This window comes from Salmo salar, chromosome 01, assembly GCF_965601325.2.
Source record: "Salmo salar chromosome 01, fSalSal1, whole genome shotgun sequence".
NCBI classification, from domain to species: domain Eukaryota; kingdom Metazoa; phylum Chordata; class Actinopteri; order Salmoniformes; family Salmonidae; genus Salmo; species Salmo salar.
This window is the reverse complement of record NC_138291.1, coordinates 73,343,786-73,370,724: the sequence shown is the minus strand read 5'-3', so window position 1 is coordinate 73,370,724 and position 26,939 is coordinate 73,343,786. Positions and strand designations below refer to the sequence as shown.

At 43.5% G+C, this 26,939-nt stretch overlaps 1 protein-coding gene across 1 annotated transcript in view; it reads left to right on the top strand.

Annotated features, from left to right (window-relative positions):
- znt6 (Zinc transporter 6) overlaps positions 1-26,939 on the top strand; it is a 77,432-nt gene that overhangs the window by 37,898 nt on the left and 12,595 nt on the right. The window contains 6 exon segments of the mRNA NM_001139824.1: positions 731-773; positions 967-1,032; positions 13,222-13,302; positions 14,292-14,327; positions 15,050-15,144; positions 23,158-23,206. Of these exon segments, the coding sequence (NP_001133296.1) occupies positions 731-773; positions 967-1,032; positions 13,222-13,302; positions 14,292-14,327; positions 15,050-15,144; positions 23,158-23,206 (370 nt within the window).

Here is a 26,939-nt window from a genome sequence, read left to right as displayed (position 1 = left end):
TCAGTCAGTCCGATAGATCCACTGGGTGAACGGATAATGGATTACGTCAACTCAATTTAGTCAACATGGTAGAGCAGTGTGAAAACAAAATGTTCCTCTCCATGCAAAGCTTTGCTAATCTCTCCATCATATTCGGCTTACATAAAGCCGGGTTTGCAGGCTGGCGGATATCACTCTGCCTCCACCTCTGTCTCCTACTCGTCATCCATCATACTGCTTCTCTACAGCGCCCCCTAGGACCAGGGAGTTTACTCCCAGTGTTTTTTTAAAGTCTAGACACATTGGGGAGCAGTAGGAGGCTGGAGACTGGTTAAGGCCTGTTCACTGAGTCTATTCACAATTACTGGCTGTGTCTATGTGCATGCGTGGGAGTTGGCATTTTAACTTAGACACCACAGCTACACTGTCATCTCTACTGGATGGGAATAACACCGTTTTTGTCAACCAAAGGATATTAATGTTTGTGTGTCCGTGAAATGGCTGGAACACTAAGGGTGTTACGACTGATGTATCATTATACAACATTTGTCTTGTTGATTGACAGTATATATTTCTGTTTCTCACCAAAATAGGCTATATTCTTTCAACTGGTGTATTGCAGCTACCAGCTTCATACTTAAACGTGTTGCAATAGCTTTTACAGAGCAAAAAAGTATTTCCTTGATTTCTATTACAATAATTTCAAGTAAAATATAGCACTCACTGATCATCTGTTTCTCTTTCATTTCAGCCTTAACTGCATTCACGTACCTCACCATCTTCGATCTCTTCAGGTGAGTAAGTGGGAATCCCGGGGTTCATTATGTTTTGTCAGCGCTGTCTGAAGAAGTTTTACACTAAGCTAAATTGTGTACCTAACATTTGTGTTGAGCTCTTTTTACTGCTGTGCAACTGCTTGTGTTGAGCTATTGTTGTTAGTCATGATGACTTATGTGTGTGTGTGTGTGTGTACCTGTTGGCCCACAGTCTGATCACCTGTTTGCTGAGCTCTTGGGTGGCAATGAAGAAGCCTAGTCAGCTCTTCTCTTTTGGGTAAGTCCATTAGCACACTGATTCTACAGTAGCCCCCACTGTTAATCTTTATTTTAAAAATGTAGTCATTAGATGATCGTGTTTCCATTGGCCTGTATTGATTATTAATAATATGTGGTGTTCTTTTGTGGTGTGTATGCATTAATGCATGTGATACAACACTTACATACCAACACACAGCTTAGGTTGTTTAAGCCCCTGGGGGTACGACGACTACTATGGATCTGTCTCCGTCTGTTCGCACATTAGTTTACAAAATAACTCTGATTGGCCCAAGGGATGCTGTAGTAATCGACTGAAATTCCAAAATTTGAACAAGCATATCTCCTGTCCCATTTGAGCTATTGTCATGAAATGTTGTACACCTATTCATCCTCTCATGAGCAGCAAGTTTCCCGTTAGGACCTATAAACTCCGGCAATTAGATTTTCTGGCAAATTATACTTTTTGTCCCCCACAATTGTGGGGAATAGATTTAAAAAATATATTATGCTGTTGCTCTTCCTTCCTATATGATTTGATGACACTACATAACCGCCTGGTATTTTGTCACAAAACTTTGCACAATGTGCAAATGTCGCTATGGCTTGCCTGGCCCCCAGAATTGCTGCTTTTAGATATATTTTTTATAACTGATATTCAGATTTATAACACCATTTTGCAACAGCTCTGACATATCTGCCTGTTCACTTCTTTTCGTTGTTATGAAATCAGAAACCTTGGTTAATTTTTAAAGACTAACTAAAAATGTCTTGACTGGCGTTAGGCAAATTAACATAAATGTGCATGCATTAGATATTCTCAACTTATGTTTTTTTGCGAGTACTTGATAATAATTTAAAGTGAGTACTCACAGTGAAATGATTTAAAATGTCCTAGGAGTGTCTTACATGCCTAGTGTATAGAGACCGTTTACACTTATGCAAACGATCTACAACAGTGGATCGATGTGAATATTTCAGTCAATTCATTGACATGGGGCCATTCTGTTACTTTCAGTTTAGTCTAGCGAGACTACTATCAGTATAACTGTCTCTCGTCTGCCCATAAAAATAAATGCTGTTTTATATCAATGCTTCTTCCTATCAAGCAGTGGAGTCCGTTCTCTGACATCCCGTCCATTTTGAGCTATCAAGTTTTGATTTCCAGTGAGGGGAAAAAATATTGAATTGTTTTTTGTCTCTCTCTCATTAATCCATGCAACATACATTTTAATAATTGTCACTAATTGGGGGCGCAGGACAACATGTTTACTGTTGCCTTGATGGGGTACGACAGTTGAACTAAGCTCATGAGGCATTTATAAGTTATTTTCTTCAGTAATCAGTGGGTACATATAAGTCAAAAAAAATTATGTAGCAACTGCTGATTGCCCCTTTACAGCTGGAAAGGCTTTGACATTGGTATAAATGTACAAGGGTATATGATCACATACTGAGATATGGAATTTGAGATGTATTTTTCCGTGCCTTTACTTTCAAAATGTTAACCCACCAAATTTTGTGAAACAGAAAGTAGAATATTTTATAACTGAAAATACAAAGCTGATCCCAGTTGTAATTTGGGGTTTTTGGTTAACATTATTCAGAATGATTTTGAATATATAGGAAAAGCGTATTCATCATTTGTTTGTGGCCGTTTTGTTCCCACAGTTTTTGGTCAGGTTTAGGATGAGATCATTGATATGGATTTCCCTCCCAGTGAGTTAATGGGTTCACGAAGCTCTCTGCTCAGCCCCTAACAGCAGTACACTTCTCTGCAGCTCCCTGACATCCAGGGGACCCCCATTTGATTTAGTTAGTTATAATTTTAACATGGCATAAATCATGGCAGAATGTGTAGAATTTCATGAAATTCGCTTTAAAACAGCAAATGTTTCTCTCCACCCCATGGCAAGATGTGTAGAATTGCAGGAAATTAACTTTAATTTTAGGGTGGGGGGGCAACCAAATCTTGCTTAGGCCCCCCCAAAAGGCTCACAGTAGTACAGTACTGGGAGCCACGCTCCACTTCTCTCTCTGCTCAGCCCCTAATGCAGTATTTAGCATTTTATTTGGATCCCCATTAGCTGCTGCAAAGGCAGCCGCTACTTTTCCTGTCGTCCAAACAGGAACAAAACAATATATCGCAACAAAACAATAGTCTACACTTCTCTGTGAACTTGGCTAGGCTTAGCGCGTGGAGCTGGGGGGGGGGGGTCAATATCGAGCCTTTGTTTTACAGGGGTGTGTTTGGGTTCAACTAGAGGGTCTGTTTGCAGTTCTGGCAAACACCAGAGTGACCCAGTGACATTTGGATGTTGGCTTGACGGCCCCACAGAATGGGACATGGCACTCTGTTGCCCAAAACAACCCATTAGGCTTCATTTTAGGGATATGTGATGCCTCGCCCTCTTTGTGTTCTGCTTTTTGTGGCCAGTGTTTTGGTGTGTTAGCAAAACAGAAGTTGGGTATGCAACATTTTACACATATGAGTTTTAATCTGACATTCTAGTTGCCAGTAGACATCAACCCAACTTATGTACATTAGTATTGTGGTTTGTCTTTCGGTTTTGGGCAGACCACTGAGACTGAAGATGGCGTACTGGTTTGTATCCCGGTCAGGGGAACAGTTTTTGAAGATGAATGGACATTTGTTATCTAGGATTAAAATGATACAGTAGCACTTTCATTAAGGCTTACAGGGAATTGTCCTGTGCGTCATATCACCCAGTCCCAAAACCCATACGTTGTATGTTGCTTTATTTATGGACATCTGTTGTTGTTTCACAGAATGTTTATATTTACCTCTCTGTTGAGGTTTTCATAAGACACAATGAGATCAGTGACAAATGTTTTTTTTTTAATCTATTTCCAAGGATTTTACTAGTCTTTCAGTAGTTTAAATGAAAATGCATGGTACAAAGCACCTTCTCTGATGTCAGTCATGTGTATTTTCAGTTATGTCGGTTTGCTTGATTGCTCATGTGTTGTGTGTTTTCTGTGTTGGTGTGTGTTCGGTAACACTTTATTTGGATAGTCAGGATAGTCCATCTGTAGATGCTATACAGATGGTTATCAGACCCAGTGCCAGGATAAAGTCACTAACCGGGGTAGTTGAAATCGGCGAGGGGGCAAATTTTTTTGGGCTTCTTGCATTGGAATTATATTGAATTCTGCTTATATTATCATGCTACACCACAATCAACGTAACATTCAAATGCCAAGACTCCGAGATCATTGAGTGCTTTTGAAAGCTGTAGCTTATCTCTGCTGCGCTGTATCAGAACAATGGACAGCGCCCTACAGCTAGGCCGTTTAGGTAATGAATATAGGCTACAAGATAGATAGGGTAATTCACCTATTACAAACAGCATATTTGAATGCAGCTGTACACACAGCTGTCTTACCAAAATAATGAAAACTAGAATACTGACAACTGCGAATGCAAACCGAACAAAACAGCGGTGCCAAGTAGTAGGCCTAGTAACAAAATATCAGATCAAAAAGGCATGGCAATCTATATTTAGGCTAGTTACATTAACAGTAAACAAACGCAGTAAACAAAAGGTGAAGGGAGATCCAAATAACCAAAACAGCCTACAGCCTACTACAGTGAGATGCAGCCAGTAGGGCTGGGTGGTATACTTTATTTTACTATCTACAGTGGCTTGCAAAAGTATTCACCCCCCCTTGGCATTTTTTCTATTTTGTTGCCTTACAACCTGGAAATAAAATTGATTTTTGGGGGGTTTGCAATCATTTGATTTACACAACATGCCTACCACTTTGAAGTTGCAAAATATTTTTTGTGAAATGAACAAGAAATAAAACAACACAAACTGAAAACTTGAGCGTGCATAAATCTTCACCCCCCCCCCCAAAGTCAATACTTTGTAGAGCCACCTTTTGCAGCAATACCAGCTGCAAGTCTCTTGGGGTATGTCTCTATAAGCTTGGCACATCTAGCCACTGGGATTTTTGCCCATTCTTCAAGGCAAAACTGCTCCAGCTCCTTCAATTTGGATGGGTCCCTGCTGGTGTATAGCAATCTTTAAGTCATACCACAAATTCTCAATTGGATAGAGGTCTTGGCTTTGACTAGGCCATTCCAAGACATTTAAATGTTTCCCCTTAAACCATTTGAGTGTTGCTTTAGCAGTATGCTTTGGGTCATTGTCCTGCTGGAAGGTGAACCTCCATCCCAGTCTCAAATCTCTGGAAGACAAACAGGTTTCCCTCAAGAATTTCCCTGTATTTAGCGCCATCCATTATTCTTTCAATTCTGACCAGTTTCCCAGTCCCTACCAATGGAAAAACATCCCCACAGCATGATGCTGCCACCACCATGTGGGGATGGTGATGAGGGGTTGGGTTTGCGCCAGACATTGCGTTTTCCTTGATGGCCAAAAAGCTCAATTTTAGTCTCATCTGACCAGAGTACCTTCTTCCAAATGTTTGGGGAGTCTCCCACATGCCTTTTTGGCAAACACCAAATGTGTTTGCTTATTTTTTTCCTTTAAGCAATGGCTTTTTTCTGGCCACTATTCCGTAAAGGCCAGTTCTGTGGAGTGTATGGCTTAAAGTGCTCCTATGGACAGATACTCCAATCTCCGCTGTGGAGCTTTGCAGCTCCTTCAGGGTTATCTTTGGTCTCTTTGTTGCCTCTCTGATTAATGCCCTCCTTGCCTGGCCCATGAGTTTTTGGTGGGCGGCCTTCTCTTGGCAGGTTTGTTGTGGTGCCATATTCTTTCAATTTTTTAATAATGGATTTAATGGTGCTCCATGGGATGTTCAAAGTTTCTGATATATTTTTATAACCTATCCCTGATCTGTACTTCTCCACAACTTTGTCCCTGACCTGTTTGGAGAGCTCCTTGGTCTTCATAGTGCCGCTTGCTTGGTGGTGCCCCTTGCTTAGTGGTATTGCAGACTCTGGGGCCTTTCAGAACAGGTGTGTGTGCATGCGTGCCTCCCTCCCTCCCTCCACTGGGGCCCCCCACAGGTTGGGAAACGCACAGTATTAAATAGAGCCATGACTACATGGAACTCTCTGCCACGCCAGGTAACTCAAGCTAGCAATAAAACCAGTTTTAAAAAAGAGATAAAAGAACACCTTACTGCACAAAGGGGAGTGTGAAGGGGGACAGCCATTTTATATCAATCATATTCAATCAAATTCATTTATAAAGCCCTTTTTACATCAGCAGATGTCACAAAGTGTTTATACAGAAACCCAGCCTAAAACCCCAAACAGCAGGCAGTGTAGAAGCACAGTGGCTAGGAAAAACTCCCTAGAAAGGCAGGAACCTAGGAAGAAACGTAGAGAGGAACCTGGATCTGAGGGGTGGCCAGTCCTCTTCTGGCTGTGCCGGGTGGAGATTATAAGAGTACATGGCCATTTATGGCCAGATTGTTCTTCAGGATGTTCATAGATTACCAGCAGGGTCAAATAATAATCACAGTGGTTGTAGAGGGTACAACAGGTCAGCACCTCAGGAGTAAATGTCAGTTGGCTTTTCATAGCCGATCATTCAGAGGTCAAGACAGTAGGTGCAGTAGAGAGAGGGAGAGTAAAACAGCAGGTCTGGGACAAGGTAGCATGTCCGGTGAACAGGTCAGGGTTCCATAGCCGCAGGGTTCCATAGCCGCAGGCAGAACAGTTTGAAACTGGAGCAGCAGCACAACCATGTGGACTGGGGACAGCCAGGAGTCATCAGGCCAGGTAGTCCTATGGCATGGTCCTAGGGCTCAGGTCCTCCGGTAGGGGAGAAAGAGAGAGAGAATTAGAGGGAGCATACTTTAGATAGGACAGGAGAATTACACGAGATACAACAGATTGACCCTAGCCCCCCGGTACATAGACTATTGCAGAATAGATACTGGAGGCGGAGACAGAGGTGGACCCCCAGACAGCCCCCACACCACTAGAGGGATATCAACAGACCACCAACTTACTGCCCTGACACAAGGCTGAGTATAGCCCAGAAAGATCTCCTCCACCGCACGAGCCCGAGGGGGCGCAAAACCGGAAAGGAAGATCACGTCAGTGACTCAACCCACTCAAGTGACGCACCCCTCCTAGGAACGGCATGGAAGAGAACTAGTAAGCCAGTGACTCAGAACCCGTAATAGGGTCAGAGGCAGAGAATCCCAGTGGAGAGAGGGGAGCCAGCCAGGCAGAGACAGCAAGGGCAGTTCGTCCTTGCCGTTCACCTTCACACCCCTGGGCCAGACTACACTCAATCATAGGACCTACTGAAGAGATCTTCGGTAAAGACTTAAAGGTCGGGACCGAGTCTGTGTGTCTCACATTGATAGGCAGACCATTCCATAAAAAATCAGCTCTATAGGAGAAAGCCCTTCCTCCAGCTGTTTGCTTAGAAATTCTAGGGACAATAAGGAGGCCTGCGTCTTATGACCATAGTGTACGTGTAGGTATGAAAGCCAGGACCAAATCGGAAATATGGGTAGGAGCAAGTCCATGTAATGCTTTGTAGTTTAGCAGTAAAACCTTTAAATCAGCCCTAACCTTAACAGGATTCTAGTGTAGAGAGGCTTGCACTGGAGTAATATGATAAAATAGTATGGTTCTAGTCAAGATTCTAGCAGCCGTGATGATCACTAACGGAAGTTTATTTAGTGCTTTATCCGGGTAGCCGTAGAGCATTGCAGTAATTTAATTGAGAAGTGACAAAAGGATTGATTGACTTTTATGCATCAATTTGGACAAAGAGTTTCTGATTTTTCAGAAATCAGAAACGAAGATGGAAAATAGCTGGCCTTGAAATATTCTTGATATGTTCGTCAAAAGAGAGATCAGGGTCCAGAGTAATGCCGAGATCCGTCAGTTTTATTTGAGACGACTATACAACCATCAAGATTAATTGTCAGATCCAACAGCAGATCTTTTTGTTTCTTGGGACCTAGAACTAGCATCTCTGTTTTGTCCAAGTTTTAAAGTAAACATTTGCAGCCATCCACTTCCTTATATCTAAAATACAGGCTTGCAGTGTAGGCCATTTTGGGGCTTCACCATGTTTTATTGAAATGTACAGCTGTGTGTCGTTCGCATAGCAGTGAAAGTTGACATTTCATTTCCGAATGACATCACTAAGAGGTAGAATATTTAGTGAAAACAATAGTCGTCCTAAAACAGAACCTTGAGGAACTCCGAAACGTACAATTGATTTGACAGAGGACAAACCATACACAGACACTGACTGATATCTCTCAGACAGATAACTAAACCAGGCAAGAACTTGTCCGTGTAAACCAAATGGGGTTTCCAATCTCTCCAAAAGAATGTGGTGATCGATGGTGTAAAACACTGCACTAAGGACTAGGAACATAAGGACAGATGCAGAGTCTTGGTCTGACGCCATTAAAAGGTAATTTACCCCCTTCACGAGTGCAGTCTCAGTACTATGATGGGGTATAAAACCAGACTGAAGCATTTCGTATACATGATTTGTCTTCGGGAAGGCAGTGAGTTGATACACAATAGCTTTTTCAAAAAATATTGAGACTAATGGGAGATTCGATATAGGCCAATAGTTTTTTACATTGTCCAGGTCAAGGTTTGGCTTTTTCAAGAGAGGCTTTATTACTGACACTTTTAGTGAGTTTGGTACACATCCGGAGGTTATGGAGCCATTTATTATGTTCAACATAGGAGCGCCAAGCACAGGAAGGAGCTCTTTCAGTAGTTTAGTTGGAATAGGGTACAGTAAGCAACTGGAAGGTTTAGAGGCCATGACTATTTTCGTGAATGTGTCAAGATGCAGGATTAAAAAAAACTTGAGTGTCTCAATTAATCCTAGGTCCTGGCAGTTCTGTGCAGACTCTGGACAACTGAGCTTTGCATGTATATCAGATTCAAAGAGGAGTCCGTAGTTTGCTTTCTAACGATCATGATCTTTTCGTTGAAGAAGTTCATGAATTCATTACTGCTGAAGTGAAAGCCATCCTCTCTTGGGGAATGCTGCTTTTTAGTTAGCTTTGCGACAGTATCAAAAATAAAAGTTAGGTTGTTCTTATTCTCCTTAATTAGGTTGGAAAAATAGGCTGATCGCACAGCAGTGAGGGCTCTTCGATATTGCACGGTACTGTCTTTCCTAGACAGTGTCATTTCCATAAACATTTTCTGGAAGATTGCTTCAGGGCTTGGGTATTTTCTGTATACCATGGAGCTAATATCTTATGACAAATGTTTTTAAAGGTGCGACTGCATCTTGGGTATTGCGCAAGGTTAAATTTAGATCCTCAGTTAGGTGGTTAACAGATTTTTGTGCTCCAACGTCCTTGGGTAGGTGGAGGCAGTCTGGAAGGGCATCTAGGAATCTTTGGGTTGTCAGAGAATTTATAGCATGGCTTTTGATCATCTTTGGTTGGGGTCTGAGCAGAATATTTGTTGCGTTTGCAAACGTAATAGGATGGTGGTCCGATAGTCCAGGATTATGAGGAAAAACATTTTTATCCAAAATATGTATTCCTCTGGACAAAACTAGATCCAGGGTATGTCTGTCACAATGCGTAGGTCCGGAGACATGTTAGACAAAATCCACTGAGTCTGATGGCTGCGAAAGCCTTTTGGAGTGGGTCTGTCGACTTTTCCATGTGGATATTGAAGTCACCAAAAATTATTATCAGCCTTGACTACAAGGTCCAATAGGAATATTCAGGAACTCAGTGAGGAACGCTGTATATTTGTATTTTTTTATTTTTTTTATTTCACCTTTATTTAACCAGGTAGGCAAGTTGAGAACAAGTTCTCATTTACAACTGCGACCTGGCCAAGATAAAGCAAAGCAGTTCGACACATAACAACACAGAGTTACACATGGAGTAAAACAAACATACAGTCAATGATACAATAGAAAAATAAGTCTATACACAATGTGAGCAAATGAGGTGAGATAGGGAGGTAAAGGCAATACATTTGCCATGGTGGCGAAGTAAATACATATAGCAATTAAAACACTGGAATGGTAGATTTGACAGTAGATGAGTGTACAAAGTAGAAATACTGGGGTGCAAAGGAGCAAAATAAATACAGTAGGGGAAGAGGGAGTTGTTTGGGCTATTTATAGATGGGCTATGTACAGGTGCAGTGATCTTTGAGCTGCTCTGACAGCTGGTGCTTAAAGCTAGTGAGGGAGATGTGTTTCCAGTTTCAGAGATTTTTGTAGTTCGTTCCAGCCATTGGCAGCAGAAGCATATGGCCCAGAAGGCCTGTAAACTGTGACAATAAAACGTGATTGAGAAGGCTGCATAGATTTCATGACTAGAAGCTCAAAAGACGCAGTCATTTTTTGGGGTTGGTAAATTTTGTTGTCAGAAATGTTAGCAACACCTCCGCCTTTGCGGGATGCATGGGGAATATGGTCACTAGTGTAACCAGGAGGAGAGGCCTCATCAGGCTTGAGCCATGTTTGTCAGGCCAATCACATCAAGGTTATGATCAGTGATTAGTTCATTGACTATAACTGCCTTGGAAGTGAAGGATCTAACATTAAGTAGCCCTATTTTGAGATGAGATATCAGAATTTCTTTCATTAATGAAAGGAATGGAGGAGGTCTTTATTCCAGTGAGATTGCTAAGGCAAACACCGCCATGTTTACTTTTGCCCAACCTAGATCAAGTCACACAGATGCTGTTTTAATGGGGGATAACTGAGCTGACTGCACTGACTATGCTAGTGGCAAACTCCACTAAACTGGCAGGCTAGCTAACAACCTGCAGCCTGGCCTGCACCCTATCTCATTGTGGAGCTAGAGGATTTAGAGCCCTGTCTATGTTGATAGTTAAGATGGAAGCACCCCTCCAGCTAGGATGGAGTCCGTCACTCCTCAGCATGTCATGCTTGGTCCTGTTTGTGGGTGAGTCCCAGAAAGAGGGCCAATTATCTACAAATTCAATCTTTTGAGAGGGGCAGAAAACAGTTTTAAACCACCGATTGAGTTGTGAGACTTCTGTAGGGCTCATCACTCCCCCTAACTGGGAGGGGAGAGGGGGGGGGCAGAAACAATTACTTAATGCCAACACATCTTTCTAGCTAATTTACACGCTGAAGCTATGTTGCGCTTGGTGATCTGACTGTTTCATTCTAACATCATTGGTGCCGACGTGGATAACGATCCCTATACAATCTACACTTGCAATTTTGGACTCAGCCAGCAATCGCTTCAGATTAGCCTTTACCACGGTAACCCTGCCCCCATGATCGCTGAATGTTTGTTTTTATGTCTAATATTGTGGGTATTGGAGTCGCCCAATGACCTAGGGTTTTCAATTTGCCAGAACCAATGGTGGGAGGCTTTGGCGACTCAGACCCCGTAACCGGGGGAGGGGAGACCTGAGAAGGCTCGGCCTCTGATTCTAACTCGTTGCTTAATGGGGAGAACAGGTTGAAAGTTTCTATCAGCTAAATGAGCGACTCCGGTTGAGCATGCCGACAGCATTTCTTTCCAGTAGCCTTGAGAAAATTGTCAGACTGCGTGGACTGTGCGGGGGGGATCTATACTACTATCTGTACTTACTGGTGGCTTAGACGTTGCGTCTTCCTTTCCTACACTTAAATTACCCTTACCCTCAGACTGCGTGGACTGTGCGGGGGGATCTATACTACTATCTGTACTTACTGGTGGCTTAGACGTTGCGTCTTCCTTTCCTACACTTAAATTACCCTTGCCTAACGATTGCGTCTGAAGCTGGGCTTCCAGCTCGGCTATCCTCGCCATAAGGCGGTAGTTCTCCTGCATATTATGAGTACAGCGTCTGCAAGTAGATGGCATAGCGTTAATGTTATTACTTCGCTTTTTCGGCTGGTGGAGGTTCTGTAGAACCATGACCAGATAAAGCGTCCGGGGTGAAAAAGTTGAGCGAGCAAAAAACTAAGACGTTGGTAAATGTGTTAAATGCAGAGTTTTGATTAAACTGTTAATATAAGTAATAAAAAAAATAAAAAAAAACATTTGTCAGGTAACCAAGTAGCAACAAATAGCACAGCAGCACGGATACAATCCGGAAGTGTGACATTTTGTAATTTGCACTATACTATGTATTAGACCTAGATATTGTGTGTATGTATTGATATGTAGGCTATGTGTGACGTTTTAAATGTATGTATTTCAGTCCTTGACTAATAATGTTTCATGTGGACCCCATGAAGAGTAGCAGATGCTTTTGCAATGGGAATCCTAATAAATACCAAAGCATATTTAGAACTTGTATTATTCAAAAACATTCAAAACCATCATACCGTCAATAATGTGAAAAATATTGTGATATGATATTTTGGCCATTACGCCCAGCCCTAGCAGCCATGTACAGCTCTCTTGCCAAATAAATAGGCCTATACAGGCCCGCTTCAAGCATGGAAAATCATGCCACTCGCTCATGAGTTCAGCAACACGTTGTGATATGGCACAATACACTTCTGTGAATCAAATTTGACCTACATAATCAATTAAGCAATGCCACCCTACCATAGAAACGTTTCCATTATATACAGTTCAATTTACAGAAACGGAAACCAATAGGCTATCAAGAAAACCATAATATCATCTGCAGTAACCAAGTGTTCCAGCCACACTCTTCCTATGAACCAGTTGCTATAAATGAACATTTTTGGATAGAACCTGCGGCTGGGGTAGGATTCTAAGCTAACCTGGGCCTTATTCACTTAGCCTACCACCGAGATGAGAGATAAGAAGCGTTTTTTCATGATTTTTGTGGAAACCCAAAGGAGTCCTACCTAACCGCCCAGTGGCTTTCCGTAGCCCCCCTACACACACCACGGCACGTCCTGTCCATTGTGCTGACACAGCGCAGAGGAGATGCAGAATTTTTTTGCGCCAACCTGTCACTCATTTTAACTGTTTTGCTATTTTTATAAAGGGACATAAAACTAAACCGAGGAGGCTGTGCCCCCTTTAGCACCCTCGTGGAACTGGGCCCAATGGTCATACGATTAACAAACTATCTGTTGATAAGCAATTGCTTGTTATGGTTATGGCTAGGGTTAGAATAAGGGTAAAAGTTAAGTTTAGGGGTAGGATAAGGGTTAGGGCTACGGTTAGTAGTTAGTTAGTTAGTTAGTTAGTTAGTTAGTTAGTTAGTTAGTTAGTTCATTGAAATGTTACTGATAGTCTTTAGACTGCCTACAGATGGACAATCCAAATAAAGTGTTATCGTGTGTTCCTCCAGATTTGAGCGGCTGGAGGTCCTAGCTGTGTTTTCCTCCACGGTGCTGGTGCAGCTGGGAGCTCTGTTCATCCTGAAGGAGAGGTGGGTGGAACCAGGGTTTACCCCTGTTTGTGACAGGGGATGGAGTGGGGTGGGGGACTGGGGCTTCTGAATATTTCAGAGCTGTGGGAATGTCTCCTCCTGCCTGTGCCCACACCTAGGCCCAAGCGCCCAGAATCAGGGTTTATCCAGCGGTCACGGCTCAGGCAGGGAAGGGGTGAGGAGGGGAGTGAGTGCTGCCAACTAGTACATCAACCATGTGTGTGTGGCCCTTAATTCCAATAGCATAGAGAGTAAGAGCGAGCGAGAAAGAAACAGACTGAGTGGGGTTGTATGAGGAGAAGATGTATGTTTGTGTTGATGTGTGTAGGACATATTTCAGAGCTGTGGTCATGTTTGCTCCTGCATATGTCCACACCTTAGCCTGAAGCACACATTATAGAAGACATGGTTTATCTAAAGGTCACGTTTCTGGAAGGGGAGGGGAAGGATGATGATGTTACACCGTCACACAAGCATGTGTGTAACAAGGCTTCCAGTATTCAGAGAGAAACGGAGGGGGAGGGGAGGGCAATATGAGAGAATACATACTGTGTATTTGTGGTAAATGTATGGTAAATATAGACTGGCTGCATGCCTTCTTCCCTCCATGCCACCATGAATACTGGACACAGGTTTTGATCGTCCACCTTAAAAGCGTGAAGTTGATGTTGTCATGTTTACATGTCGGAATTTATCCTGTTGAAATATGCAAAAACACTTCTGTATAGCCTTGAGGGGTGTTTCTGATGGCTGTTGTCACGGTGAGTGGTACTAGTGTCACTATCAGACTTAATCAGCCATTTAGCTCCCAGCGTGTCCTGGCCGTCTATTATATCACTCTGCTTTAACATCTCAGCACAGGCAACAGTTTTTCCCGGTCAGGTCACGTGGTACTTTAAAAAAATATATATTGTTTTGTTTATTTACTTGTCCCATATTGCCCCATGTTTCTGTGTGACAGTTTTTCTTCCCTTCTGTTATTTTGCCAGTCTGGAGAGATTTGTGGAGCAGCCGGAGGTGCACACGTAAGTAGGCCCCGGTCCAAACACGCACGCCCACGCACCCCTGTTCCACACACACACTCCAGGGAGAACATCAGCCCAAACAAACATCACAGCTGGGTCTGGGTCCAGATAGAATTAGCCTACCGTTCCTCTCATCCCTCTAAACTGAACGCAATGGGATTCTCAACTAATCAGTTTGCCGTCCCTCGCTGCAGCTGCACCATCCTGGGTCGCCATTATGAAACAAAGATTAGTAGTTTGATGAAAACATGACCGACTTAAACCCGTCTTCGTTGACGAGATTACCTTTCAAAGCAGTGGAACATTGGAGATGTGATGTTGAGTGTAATGCAGGGCAATATCACTAAAACAACAGATTATTATCAGTGCTGGGCAGCAGGTGCCAGCCAGGCAAGTTCTAGGTACCAGAACACTTCATCTAGTGGAGAACATCCATTTACACTGCAGCACCAACTGAATTCCTCCAGCATTAAAATCTGCCTCTATTTGGATGTTTATGTGGATGTTTGTGTTTTGGAAACGTTTACACGTATTTGTTTTCCATTATGATTCACTTATTTCACTTCATTGGGAAAGTGTCATGTATTCCAAATAAATGTTAGCAATAATATTGAAGTCAACGGAGACTACTGTACAAGCCATGGAGAGTATGTGCTGTGTTTGACATGTTACAAGTAAGTATACATCTATGTTGTACTGATAATGGTCCTCTGTGTGTGTAGGGGTCGTCTGTTGGTGGGGACCTTTGTAGCGCTGTTCTTCAACCTGTTAACTCTGCTCTCTGTGAAGAACAAGCCATTTGTCTATGTCTCAGAAGGTAGGTCAACTCTGACTCTCCTCACCTCTCACTGCCTAGTATGCCTGAGGTTATAATAAACTGCTATACTAACTTACTGTGTGTAAAAAGAGGTTGACAATATTAGTGTCAATAATAATATATAATAATATATGCCAATTATAATGCATCATTATTGTGGTTCATTCTGGGATACTGTCAGGTTTTCAGCTGTTTTTGTTAGTAATGGATTCCACGCGGTCATTGATAATCAATTATAGCTGTAGTACATGCCAGTCCTAGTACCATGGTGCCTCTCACTGTCCCTGGTCCTGCTGTATGTGGCTCTGTCTGCTGCAGTCTGGCTGTAATTCCCTGAGCTGCCAGCAGGGGGCCTGGCGCTACACGATGCCTGTGGCTGCAGTGCTCCATTAAGCAGGGCCCAAGCTGTCATGGCTCACTGTTTGTTTGTAAATCCTCATTGACACAGTTATGGACTCTAGGACAATCCAGACCCCAGACTAGTTGACCCTCTAAATCTGTCTGCCTGAAATCCAATGAGACTTTTAATGTTATACACCGTGTACACACAGCCCTGGGCACATCATTTGCACTGTCTCTACTCTTGCCCAAGATTGAACCAAGTATTCAGAGAAAAAGTTTGCTAGGGGGGATGCGGTAAGGCGAGAGAAAGAGATGAGAATGGCCATAGAAGAGAGCCAGAATGAATGAATGGAGGGAGACGGGAGGAAAACACAATATCTGGAGATCACACAGTCAGCACTTGACCTAGTAGAGGCCAGCATAGAAAGCTGTCCTTCCTGTCTTTGTTTGTTTGTTTTGAGCCCAATGTTTACGACACAAGCAAAATGTTGTCTGTGTCCCCTTCGCCTATGGTTTGTGCTGTATTAGTGTCAGCTCCGATTTGCCCAATGTTTTTGATTGGTCCAGATGTGGTCCATTTGGTCCATGGCCTCTTAGAGACTGTATAGCTTTGCTCTTATGTAATTAAGGGCTTTAATTGAGCAGTATGCTCGATTAGGAGCACTACGACTGTCTTGCCTTACTCCTTTGCCTTTCATTGGAATGACCTAATCTGCTCGAGAAACATTATTAGGACTCGAGACAAGACTCAGATCATGGACGACTTGTCTTCTCTGTCAGCCTGTCTGTCACCCAGTCACATGCCACAGAGAAGAGCTCTGAATGGCTCTGGTTGTACCTCTCTCCACCAGTCCTCTCCTTGGTTTGGAAGGATTTCTTCCTGTGTTTTGTAGTGCACCGTGACTGATGGTTTTCATGTTAGTATGCACATTTAGATTGTGCTGTTTGTGATTGATTAGTTGTGGTGAAGCTGTACATTGGGTAAATTTTGTCTGGGTCATTCACTTTACCCCACACTCAAATAAACAAGGCTAAATTAACAGGCTAACTTCATTTAACATCTCATTGCCAGGAGTGCATTAGTCAGGCTAAAGGCACACACACACACACACACACACAGTGAGTGCAAAATTGTATTATATAAGCATGTTCCAGACGGCAGAGCCCTGAGGCAGCCAGACAGGCTGCCATATCATAAATAAGTCACTCTGCTAAAATGGTTCATTCATGGAGTAGGCCCAGCAAAATTACCCTTCCTGTGGCTTTACTCAACACCGTCCCCAGAATGGGGGGTGGGTTTCATGTGTTACTCTGACTGTTTTTGTACACTAAGATGGTTTGCATTATGATTATGAATCATTGTTTTTATTCATAATGATTAGTCATTTATTATTCAAATGAATGTTTATAGACATAAACACCTTTATAATGCTGTAACGGAAATGGGGCTATGGACAGTAAACTTGAGAGGATTGCTTATCTGTTGGTTAGCGAGCAGACTTTCTAGGACTATTCCTGTCTCCATCACAAGCACCTCAGACTCATATCCTTAAGAAGCGGTACATGATACTAGGGTTGGGGTATTTTACGATTGGATCGTCTATAGAACTTTTCAACTGTCACATCTATAACACGTTCTACGCTACATAACCAAAAGTATGTGGACACCTGCTCATCAAATATCTCATTCCAAAATCATGGACATTAATATGGAGTTGGTCCCCCCTTTGCTGCTATAACAGCCTCCACTCTTCTGGGAAGTCTTTCCACTAGATGTTGGAACACTAGATGCTGTGGGGACTTGCTTCCAATCAGCCACAAGAACATTAGTGAGGTCGGGCACTGATGTTGGGCAATTAGTGTTCCAATTCATCCCAAAGGTGTTCGATGGGGTTGAGGTTAGGGCTCTTTGCAGGCCAGTCAAGTTCTCCCACACTGATTTTGACAAACCATTTCTGTATGGACCTCGCTTTGTGCATGGTGGCATTGTCCTGCTGAAACAGCAAAGGGCCTTCCCCAAATTGTTGCCTCAAAGTTAGAAGCACAGAATGGTCTAGAATGTCATTGTATGCTGTAGCGTTAAGATTTCCCTTCACTGGAACTAAGGGGCCTGAACCATGAAAAACAGCCCAAGACCATTATTCTTCCTCCACCAAACTTTACAGTTGGCACTATGCATTGGTGCAGGTAGTGTTCTCCTGGCATCCGCCAACCCAGATTTGTCCATCGGATTGCCAAATGGTGAATTGTGATTCATCACTCCAGACTCTTGGCGCATGGGGATAGGCTTGTATGTGGCTGTTCGGCCATAGAAATCATTTCATGAAGCTCCTGACGAACAGTTCTTGTGCTGACGTTGCTTCAAGAGGCAGTTTGGAACTCGGTAGTGAGTGTTGCAACTGAGGACAGATTGTTACACTACCCGGAAAAAATCTGAATCCACTAATTTCAAGTGGTGTCCACATACTTTTGGGGGTCAATGGAGAATGTTTGTTTTCCCCAATTTGTGGCCATGGTCACGGGAAGTCCTTCTTATGATATGAAAAGCAACTCGGAGTATGAACAATGTTTGACAGCCATCACCAATGGTGACGACATTGTGATGTCACAAACAATGGTTTAGCATATTTGAATTTGACTGCAACTCCTGATGAAACTGAGTATTTTTGTCTGTAATAAAGCACTTTTGTGGGGGAAAAACTCATTCTGATTGGCCTATGCCCTCCTAGGCCCGCCCATGGCTGCGCACCTGCCCAGTCATGTGAAATCCATGGATTAGGGCCAAATTAATTTATTTCAGTTGACTGATTTCCTTATGTGAACTGTAACTCAGTAAAATTGTTGCATTTCTATTTTTGTTCAGTAGAGGGTAGAAAGAGCAGAGAGCACCAAAGCAGAGCAAAACGTCAGATAGGGTCTAACATGTTTTATTCCATCCTCTCCAATGTCGAATTATCATGGGCCTTTTGCAGCAGCTTATTGTTTTAAAATCTTAATTTCCCTTTATCTCCCCAATCTCCAGTCGATTTTAATGTGACTTGTTGGCCTAGGCATACCCTACTCTTTCATGATCAACCATCTCAGAAAGTTGTTTAGTAATAATGAGAGAGATAACAAACAATTTCAAGATAGACTTAACAAACCTGGTACGTTTCTGCTTTAGTTGAAGTGTAGGCAAATAAATTGTGCCCTTGGAAAATCCCTCCTTGCAAACCAAACAGCCAGTAATATAGGCCTACGTATAGGCTACTGTCAATAAAAGTTGCAGTAAATGTTTATTTCACAAATTAAACAATATAAACTCATTTTTCTAATATTGTCGAAGTGTTTATTAATGTCCTTGAATTGCTCAATGGACAATCGGCATAAGCTCCCATAACGCTTTTAAATAGAATTTTCAATAGCTTACACATTTTGCATTTACAGTGCATTCAGAAAGTATTCAGACCCCTTGACTTCATCCACATTTGTTACGTTACAGCCTTATTCTAAAATGGATTTTAAAAAATGTTCCTCATCAATCTACACACAATACTCTATAATGACAAAGCTAAAACAGGTTTTGGGATTTTTTTGTTGCATATTTATTAAAAATAATAAACAAATACCTTATTTACATAAGTATTCAGACCCTTTGCTATGAGACTTGAAATTGAGCTCAGGTGCATCCTGTTTACATTGATCATCCTTGAGATGTTTCTATGACTTGGTGCAAGTCCACCTGTGGTAAATTCAATTGATTGGACATGATTTGGAAAGGCACACACCTGTCTATATAAGGTCCCACAGTTGACAGTGCATTTCAGAGCAAAAAACAAGCCTTGAGATCAAAGTAATTGTCTGTAGAGATCCGAGACAGGGTTGTGTCGAGGCACAGATCTGGGGATTGTCTGGAGCATTGAAGGTCACCAAGAATCAAATCAAATGTTATTTGTCAGGTGTAGACCTTACCGTGAAATGCTTACTTACAAGCCCTTAACCAACAATGCAGTTCAAGAAAGAGTTAAGAAAATATTTACAAAATAAACAAATGTAAAAAAAAATAAAAAATCTAATCAAATCAAAAAGTAACACAAGAAAATTCCATAACAATAATAAGGTTATATACATGGGGTACCGGTACCAAGTCAATGTGCGGGGGTACAGGTTAGTTGGAGGTAATTTGTAAAGTGACTGTGTGTAATGTGACTATCGGTGTAAAAACAGAGGATGGGGGGGGGTCCATGTCAATAGTGCGGGTGGCCATTTGATTAATTGTTCAGCAGTCTTATGGCTTGGGAATAGAAGTTGTTAAGGAGCCTTTTGGTCCTAGACTTGGCGCTCCGGTACCGCTTGCCGTGCGGTAGCAGAGAGAACAGTCTATGACTTCGGTGACTGGAGTCTTTGACAATTTTTTGGGGGCCTTCCTCTGACACCGCCTAGCTTGGCCCCAGTGATGTACTGGGCCGTGCACACTACCCTCTGTAGCGCCTTACGGTCAGATGCCGAGTAGTTTCCATACCAGGCGGTGATGCAACCGGTCAGGATGCTCTCGATGGTGCAGCTGTTGAACTTTTTGAGTATCCGGGGACCTATGACAAACCTTTTCAGTCTCCTGAGGGAGAAAAGGTGTTGCCGTGCCCTCTTCACAACTGTCTTGGTGTGTTTGGACCATGATAGTTTGTTGGTGATGTGGACACCAAGGAACTTGAAACTCTCGACCCACTCCACTTCGATGTCAATGGGGGCCTGTTTGGCCCTCTCTTTCCTGTAGTCCACGATCAGCTCCTTTGTCTTGCTCACATTGAGGGAGAGATTGTTGTCCTGGCTCCACACTGCCAGGTCTCTGACCTCCTCCCTATAGGCTGTCTCATCGTTGTAGGTGATCAGGCCTACCACTGTTGTCATCAGCAAACTTAATGATGGTGTTGGAGTCGTGTTTGGCCACGCAATCGTGGGTGAACAGGGAGTACAGGAGGGGCCCAAGTGTTGAGCATCAGCTTGGCAGATGTGTTGTTGTCTACCCTTACCACCTGGGGTCGGCCCATCAGGAAGTCCAGGATCCAGTTGCAGAGGGGAGTGTTTACTCCCAGGGTCCTTAGCTTAGTGATGAGCTTTGTGGGCACTATGTTGTTGAATGCTGAGATGTAGTCAGTGAACGCAGTGACCTCCATCATTCTTAAATGGATGAAGTTTGGAACCGCCAAGACTCTTCCTAGAGCTGGCCGCCCGGCCAAACTGAGCAATCGGGGGAGAAGGGCCTTGGTCAGGAAGGTGACAAAGAACCCAATGGTCACTGACAGAGCTCCAGAATTCCTCTGTGGAGATGGGAGAACCTTCCAGAAGGACAACCATCTCTGCAACACTCCACCAATCAGGCCTTTATGGTAGAGTGGCAGACAGAAGCCACTCAGTAAAAGGCACATGACAGCCCTCTTGCAGTTTGCCAAAAGGCTCCTAAAGGACTCTCAGACCATGAGAAAAAATATTCTCTGGTCTGATGTAACCAAGCGTCACGTCTGGAGGAAACCTGCCACCATCCCTACGGTGAAGCATGGTGGTGGAAGCATCATGCTGTGGGGATGCTTTTCAGCGGCAGTGACTGGGAGACTAGTCAGGATCGAGGGAAAGAGGTACGGAGCAAAGTACAGAGAGATACTTGATGAAAACCTACTTCAGAGTGCTCAGGACCTCAGACTGGGGCAAAGGTTCATCTTCCAACAGGACAATGACCCTAAGCAGACAGCCAAGACACCGCAGGAGTGGCTTTGGGACAAGTCTCTGAATGTCCTTGAGTGACCCAGCCAGAGCCCGGACTTGAACCCGATCGAACATCTCTGGAGAGACCTGAAAATAGCTGTGCAGCGATGCTCCCCATCCAACCTGACAGAGCTTGAGAGGATCTGCAGTGAAGAATGGGGGAAACTCCCCAAATACAGGTGTGCCAAGCTTGTACGGTAGTGTCATACCCAAGAAGACTCTAGGCTGTAATCGCTGCCAAAGGTCCTTCAACAAAGTACTGAGTAAGGGTCTGAATACTTATGTAAATGTGATATTTCAGTAAAAGAAATAAAACCTGTTTTTGCTTTGTCATTATGGGGTATTGTGTATAGATTAATGGGATGGGGGGACACACAATTTAATCAGTTTTAGAATAAGGCTGTGACGTAATAAAATGTGGAAAAAGTCAAGGGGTCAACAACAATCAGATAAAAATGTATTATTTCGCCTAGAACATACTTTATGATACTTTATTAACTAATAGGCCCATTATCCTTAAGCTATATGCCTTTTGCCTATCGAACTGTAAAAATCCTAAATATATAAACCGATAAAGCAAATTAGTATTTATAACATTCTTTATAGCCTAACACATGAAAACAAATGAACATTCGCTTATGCATTCGCTTAAAACTAACAGGCCTATTTGGGTATGCCTTTTTCCTATCGAACTGTACAAATTTTAAATACAGGCCTGCAAGTTATAAAATACATTAATTAAGTTGTGTAAACAAAATACGAAACAACCTAAATTAGTTTAAAAAATATATTTTTAAGCTTTGATGGAACATTTTTGCCTTGTCTTTCGAATAAGATGCATGCATCTGGATTTGAATATAGGCTACATTTTAAAATTAAATCATAAAGTGCAACAAGGAACCATTAGGTCTAGTTGTTTTTTACCATGTCTTAGGCCTTCCGAATATCATAGCCACAAGAACTAAGGGTGCTGATGATGTTGCAATTGGGAAAAAATATAATTTAAAAAAATGACTTGGTGTACTAGGCCCTTTTATTACTCCTGTATGAGCGGAGAAAAATACTCCTCAGCAGAGTGGAGAAAAATACTCCTCAGCAGAGTGGAGAAAAATACTCCTCAGCAGAGTGGAGAAAAATACTCCTCAGCAGAGCGGAGAAAAAAAGCAATAGCTTTGGATTGCACATTTGCAACTGTTTGTTATCAATTTATTAACGTTTTGTGTTTTTGCGCATGTACATGATTTATCAGTACAAATTAATTAGAGCATAAGACTATAAGACTATGTCCTGTCCCTTTTGCCACACCAGAGTCCCTTTCAGAGAATTTTGTCGTACAAAATCTGGACCAAACATTTAGCTTTGCTTTGCAAATTTGGATGTTCTGTGTCCTGTCATCTCAGAGTCAGGGAGAGACATGTTCAAGGAGAGCAAACACGCATACACAAACACCCCAAAACTCCTGGTGTGGTCAGGCTTATGTGGGGGAGTGAAAATTGGATTTGGGGAAGGTTTTTTTGTAGTCTCTCTCAATGCCTCTCTCACTTATCTGCCTAAACCACAGTAAACTAGCCAATATGGGCTGAGAGGTTTGCTCTGTAACCATTTGTGTTTAAACATCACAGATGGCGGTGGGATACTCTAAAATCATATATGTGCCCTCCCCTGGTCAGTCGTCTGTGATTGTAACCCATCCTGCGGGATGGACAGCTGAGGACACACTCTGCTTGCTGATCAAATGGCACTCGGCTCCTGTTACCGCCACAACAATGGCCGCTGTGGAGGAAGATATATGGGAACAGACTGCAGATAAGGGCTGCTAGAGTGATGCTCTTTCACTGTGTTGATGTGTGTAATTCTGACCCCTGTCTTCTGTCTTCTCTCTTTTTTTCCTCCATCCCTCATTCTCTCCCCCCCGCACCATCCTCCCAACAGCTGCCAGCACCAGTTGGCTCCAGGAGCATGTCGCAGACCTGAGTCGAAGGTAAGATCCTCTTTCAATGAGTCATCCTGCTGTATTGATCCTCCTTGTTTTCCCCCTGTAGTCCAGAAGTGGACAGTTTCCCTCCCAAGCATCCCTCAGGAAATGTATGCACCACAGTGTATGTGTGTAATGTGATTAGCAGTCTGTCCCAATCAAACTGAGGCTAAAGGGTAAATAGACACACAGAACTACCCTACGCCTTGACCCTTTTTCTCTCCAGATGAAATCCTGCGACTAGTGAGGTCCGGTCACCCGACAACCTGTCCGCTCAACCCCATCCCCTCCTCCCTTCTCCATACCATCTCTGGAGACCTTCTCACTTCCCTCATCAACTCATCCCTGACCACTGACTGCGTCCCCTCTGACTACAAAATGGCCCGAATCACTCCCCTCCTAAACTAACACTTGACTCCTGACGTCAAAAACTACAGACCTTCTTTATTTTCTTTCCAAAACACTTGAGCGTACTGTCTCTGACCAACTCTCTTGCTATCTTTCTCAGAATGATCTTCTTGACCCTAACCAGTCAGACTTCAAGACGGGTCCCTCAACCGAGACTGCTCTTCTCTGTGTTACGGAGGCTCTCCGCACTGCCAAAGCTGACTCTCTCTTCTCTGTTCTCATCCTCCTAGATCTATCCGCTGCCTTCGACACCGTAAACCGTCAGATCCTCCTCTTCACTCTCTCAGGGCTGGGCATCTCAGGCTCTGCACACTCTTGGATTGCATCGTACCTGGCAGGCCAATCCTACCAGGTGACGTGGAGACGATCTATGTCTGCACCACGTACTCTCACTACTGGTGTCCCCCAAGGCTCAGTTCTAGGCCCTCTCTATACACCAAGTCACTCGGCTCTGTCATCCTCACATGGTCTCTGCTATCATTGCTATTTGGATGACACTCAACTACTTTTCTCCTTCCCCCTTCTGACACCCAGGTGGCGACACGCATCTCTGCGTGCCTGGCATATATCTCCGCTTGGATGTCGGCCCACCACCTCAAGCACAACAACACAGAGCTACACTTCCTCCCGTAGAATGCCTGCCCGCTTCAAGACCTCTCCATCACGGTTGACAACTCCATGGTGTCCCCCTCCCAGAGTACAAAGAACCTTGGACAACACTGTTGTTCTCTGAAAACATCAAAGCAGTGACTTCTGCAGGTTCATGCTCTACAACATCCGTAGATTATGATCCTACCTCACACAGTAAGCGGTGCAGGTCCGAATCCAGGCACTTGTCATCTCCTGTCTGGACTACTGCATCTCGCTGTTGGCTGGGCTCTCCGCTTGTGCTCTCCGCTTTGTCTTGCTCACATTGAGGGAGAGATTGTTGTCCTGGCTCCACACTGCCAGGTCTCTGACCTCCTCCCTATAGGCTGTCTCATCGTTGTAGGTGATCAGGCCTACCACTGTTGTCGTCAGCAAACTTAATGATGGTGTTGGAGTCGTGTTTGGCCACGCAATCGTGGGTGAACAGGGAGTACAGGAAGGGCCCAAGTGTTGAGGATCAGCTTGGCAGATGTGTTGTTGTCTACCCTTACCACCTGGGGTCAGTCCTCCTGTCTGGACTACTGCATCTCGCTGTTGGCTGGGCTCTCCGCTTGTGCCATCTGCAACTTATCCAGAACGCTGCAGCCCGCCTGGTGTTTAAGCTCTCTCATGTCACCCCGCTCCTCCACACACTCCACTGGCTTCCAGTCGAAGCTCGCATCCACTACAAGACCATGGAACTTTCCTACGGAGCAGCAAGAGGGACTACCCCTTCCTACCTTCAGGCTATACTCAAACCCTACACCCCAACCCAAGCACTCCATTCTGCCACCTCTGGTCTCTTGGCCCTCCCACCCCTACGGGAGGGCAGCTCCCACAGCCCAGTCCAAGCTCTTCTCTGTCCTGGCATGCCAATGGTGGGACCAGCTTCCCCCTGAAGCCAGGACAGCAGAGTCCCCGCCTATCTTCCAAAAACATCTGAAACCCTACCTCTTCAAATAGTATTTTAAATAATCCCTCAGCATCCCCCTTGCACCCACTTTCGTGAACTAACACTCGCACTTGTCTCCCCCCCTTTACTAGCGCTGACTTTGCTGATAGCTACTTTATTGAGGAAAAATGTGCTTACTATGAATGTGATATGTGGGTGTCCGTCCCACTTAGCTGTCTTAAGATGAATGCACTCTGTAAGTCGCTCTGGATAAGAGCGTCTGCTAAATGACTAAAACATTTCAAAATGTATGTAAAACATGACATGGGGTGTAGTAGTATATTTTTTTCAGCAAGATGTTAGGGAGTGGCTTTTTCAGGGAAACATATTGGCTTAATCGATTGAGCTTCTTGGAATTATTGTAAGGTATCTGGACAGCAAGGGCCGGTCTCATGTCTTTTCCAATGGATTACAATGACCCCCTCTGGCGAAACCTGCCTGTAGAGGTCAGATGTGAAACTCTTATCTTTCCTTTCACCTCCTCCATATTGTGCTGTGTGTCCTTGCCCTGGGGTTAAGACCTGATGGATACTCTCAGGTCAGCCACTTCCTGGCCCTCACCCCTGGAGACCCTGTGCAGGGCTGGGGAGAGGCTTGACAGTGAAACTCCACCCCCTACACCTTTCCGCCCTCATATACTAGCTTCCAGGATGATGAATCGCCTCACTTGTTTTGTCTGAATAATGGATGTTGGTGGGTTTTGTTTCAGTCCAGAGTGTTGAGATCATTTTGCACCTCTACTTTCTCTGCTGGTGCCCCGGTCTGGATTATGTCACTCAGGAAGTGGAAAATGACAAAAGGCTGAGTCATGTTTGGAGTTGGCGGACTCATTGAAAAATAACCCTCCCTTACCTCCTAATGGGTTAGGTGAATGAGCAGCGGAGGGTCATGTGAAACAAGCCTCTAACTCATTGCAGGTCCAGATATATTTTGCTTTCCATTATGCAGGTGTTCCCTCATAGCTATAACACCCTGATCTCCAATAATATACCAGTAGCACTCTATGAAACAAAACTAGGCCTAAATAAGATAGATTATGAGAATCAATCTAAAACCCCAAATATTATTGAAGTGGCTTTCTGTCGCATTCTATCCTGAATAGTAAAAGGCACATACAATCCCACCCACTCTCCAGGTTACTTAGGGCAAAAGCACCTAATATACATTTTAACAAATTTATTGAGAATTCATTACAGAAATATATAATTTACATAACTATCCACACCCCTGAATCAATACATGTTAGAATCACCTTTGGCAGCCATTACAGCTGTGAGTCTTTCTGGGTAAGTCTGGAAGAGCTTTGCACACCTGTATTGTACATTATTTGCACATTCTTTTTAAAATTCTTAAAGCTCTGTCAAGGTGGTTGTTGTTAGTTGCTAGACAGCCATTTTCAGGTCTTGCCATAGATTTCTCAAGCCGATTTGAAGTCAAAACTGTAATTAGGCCACTTATGAACATTCAATGTCGTCTTGGTAAGCAACTCCAGTGTATATTTGGCCTTGTGTTTTAGGTTATTGTCCTGCTGAAAGGTGAATTTGTCTCCCACTGTCTGTTGGAAAGCAGACTGAACCAGGTTTTCCTCTAGGATTTTGCCTGTGCTTGGCTCTATTCCGTTTCTTTTTATCCCCCAAAAAACTCCCTAGTTCTTGCTGATGACCTGTATACCCAAAACATGATGCAGCCACCACCAAGCTTTAAAATATGAAGAGTGGTACTCAGTGATATGTTGTGTTCGATTTTCCCTAA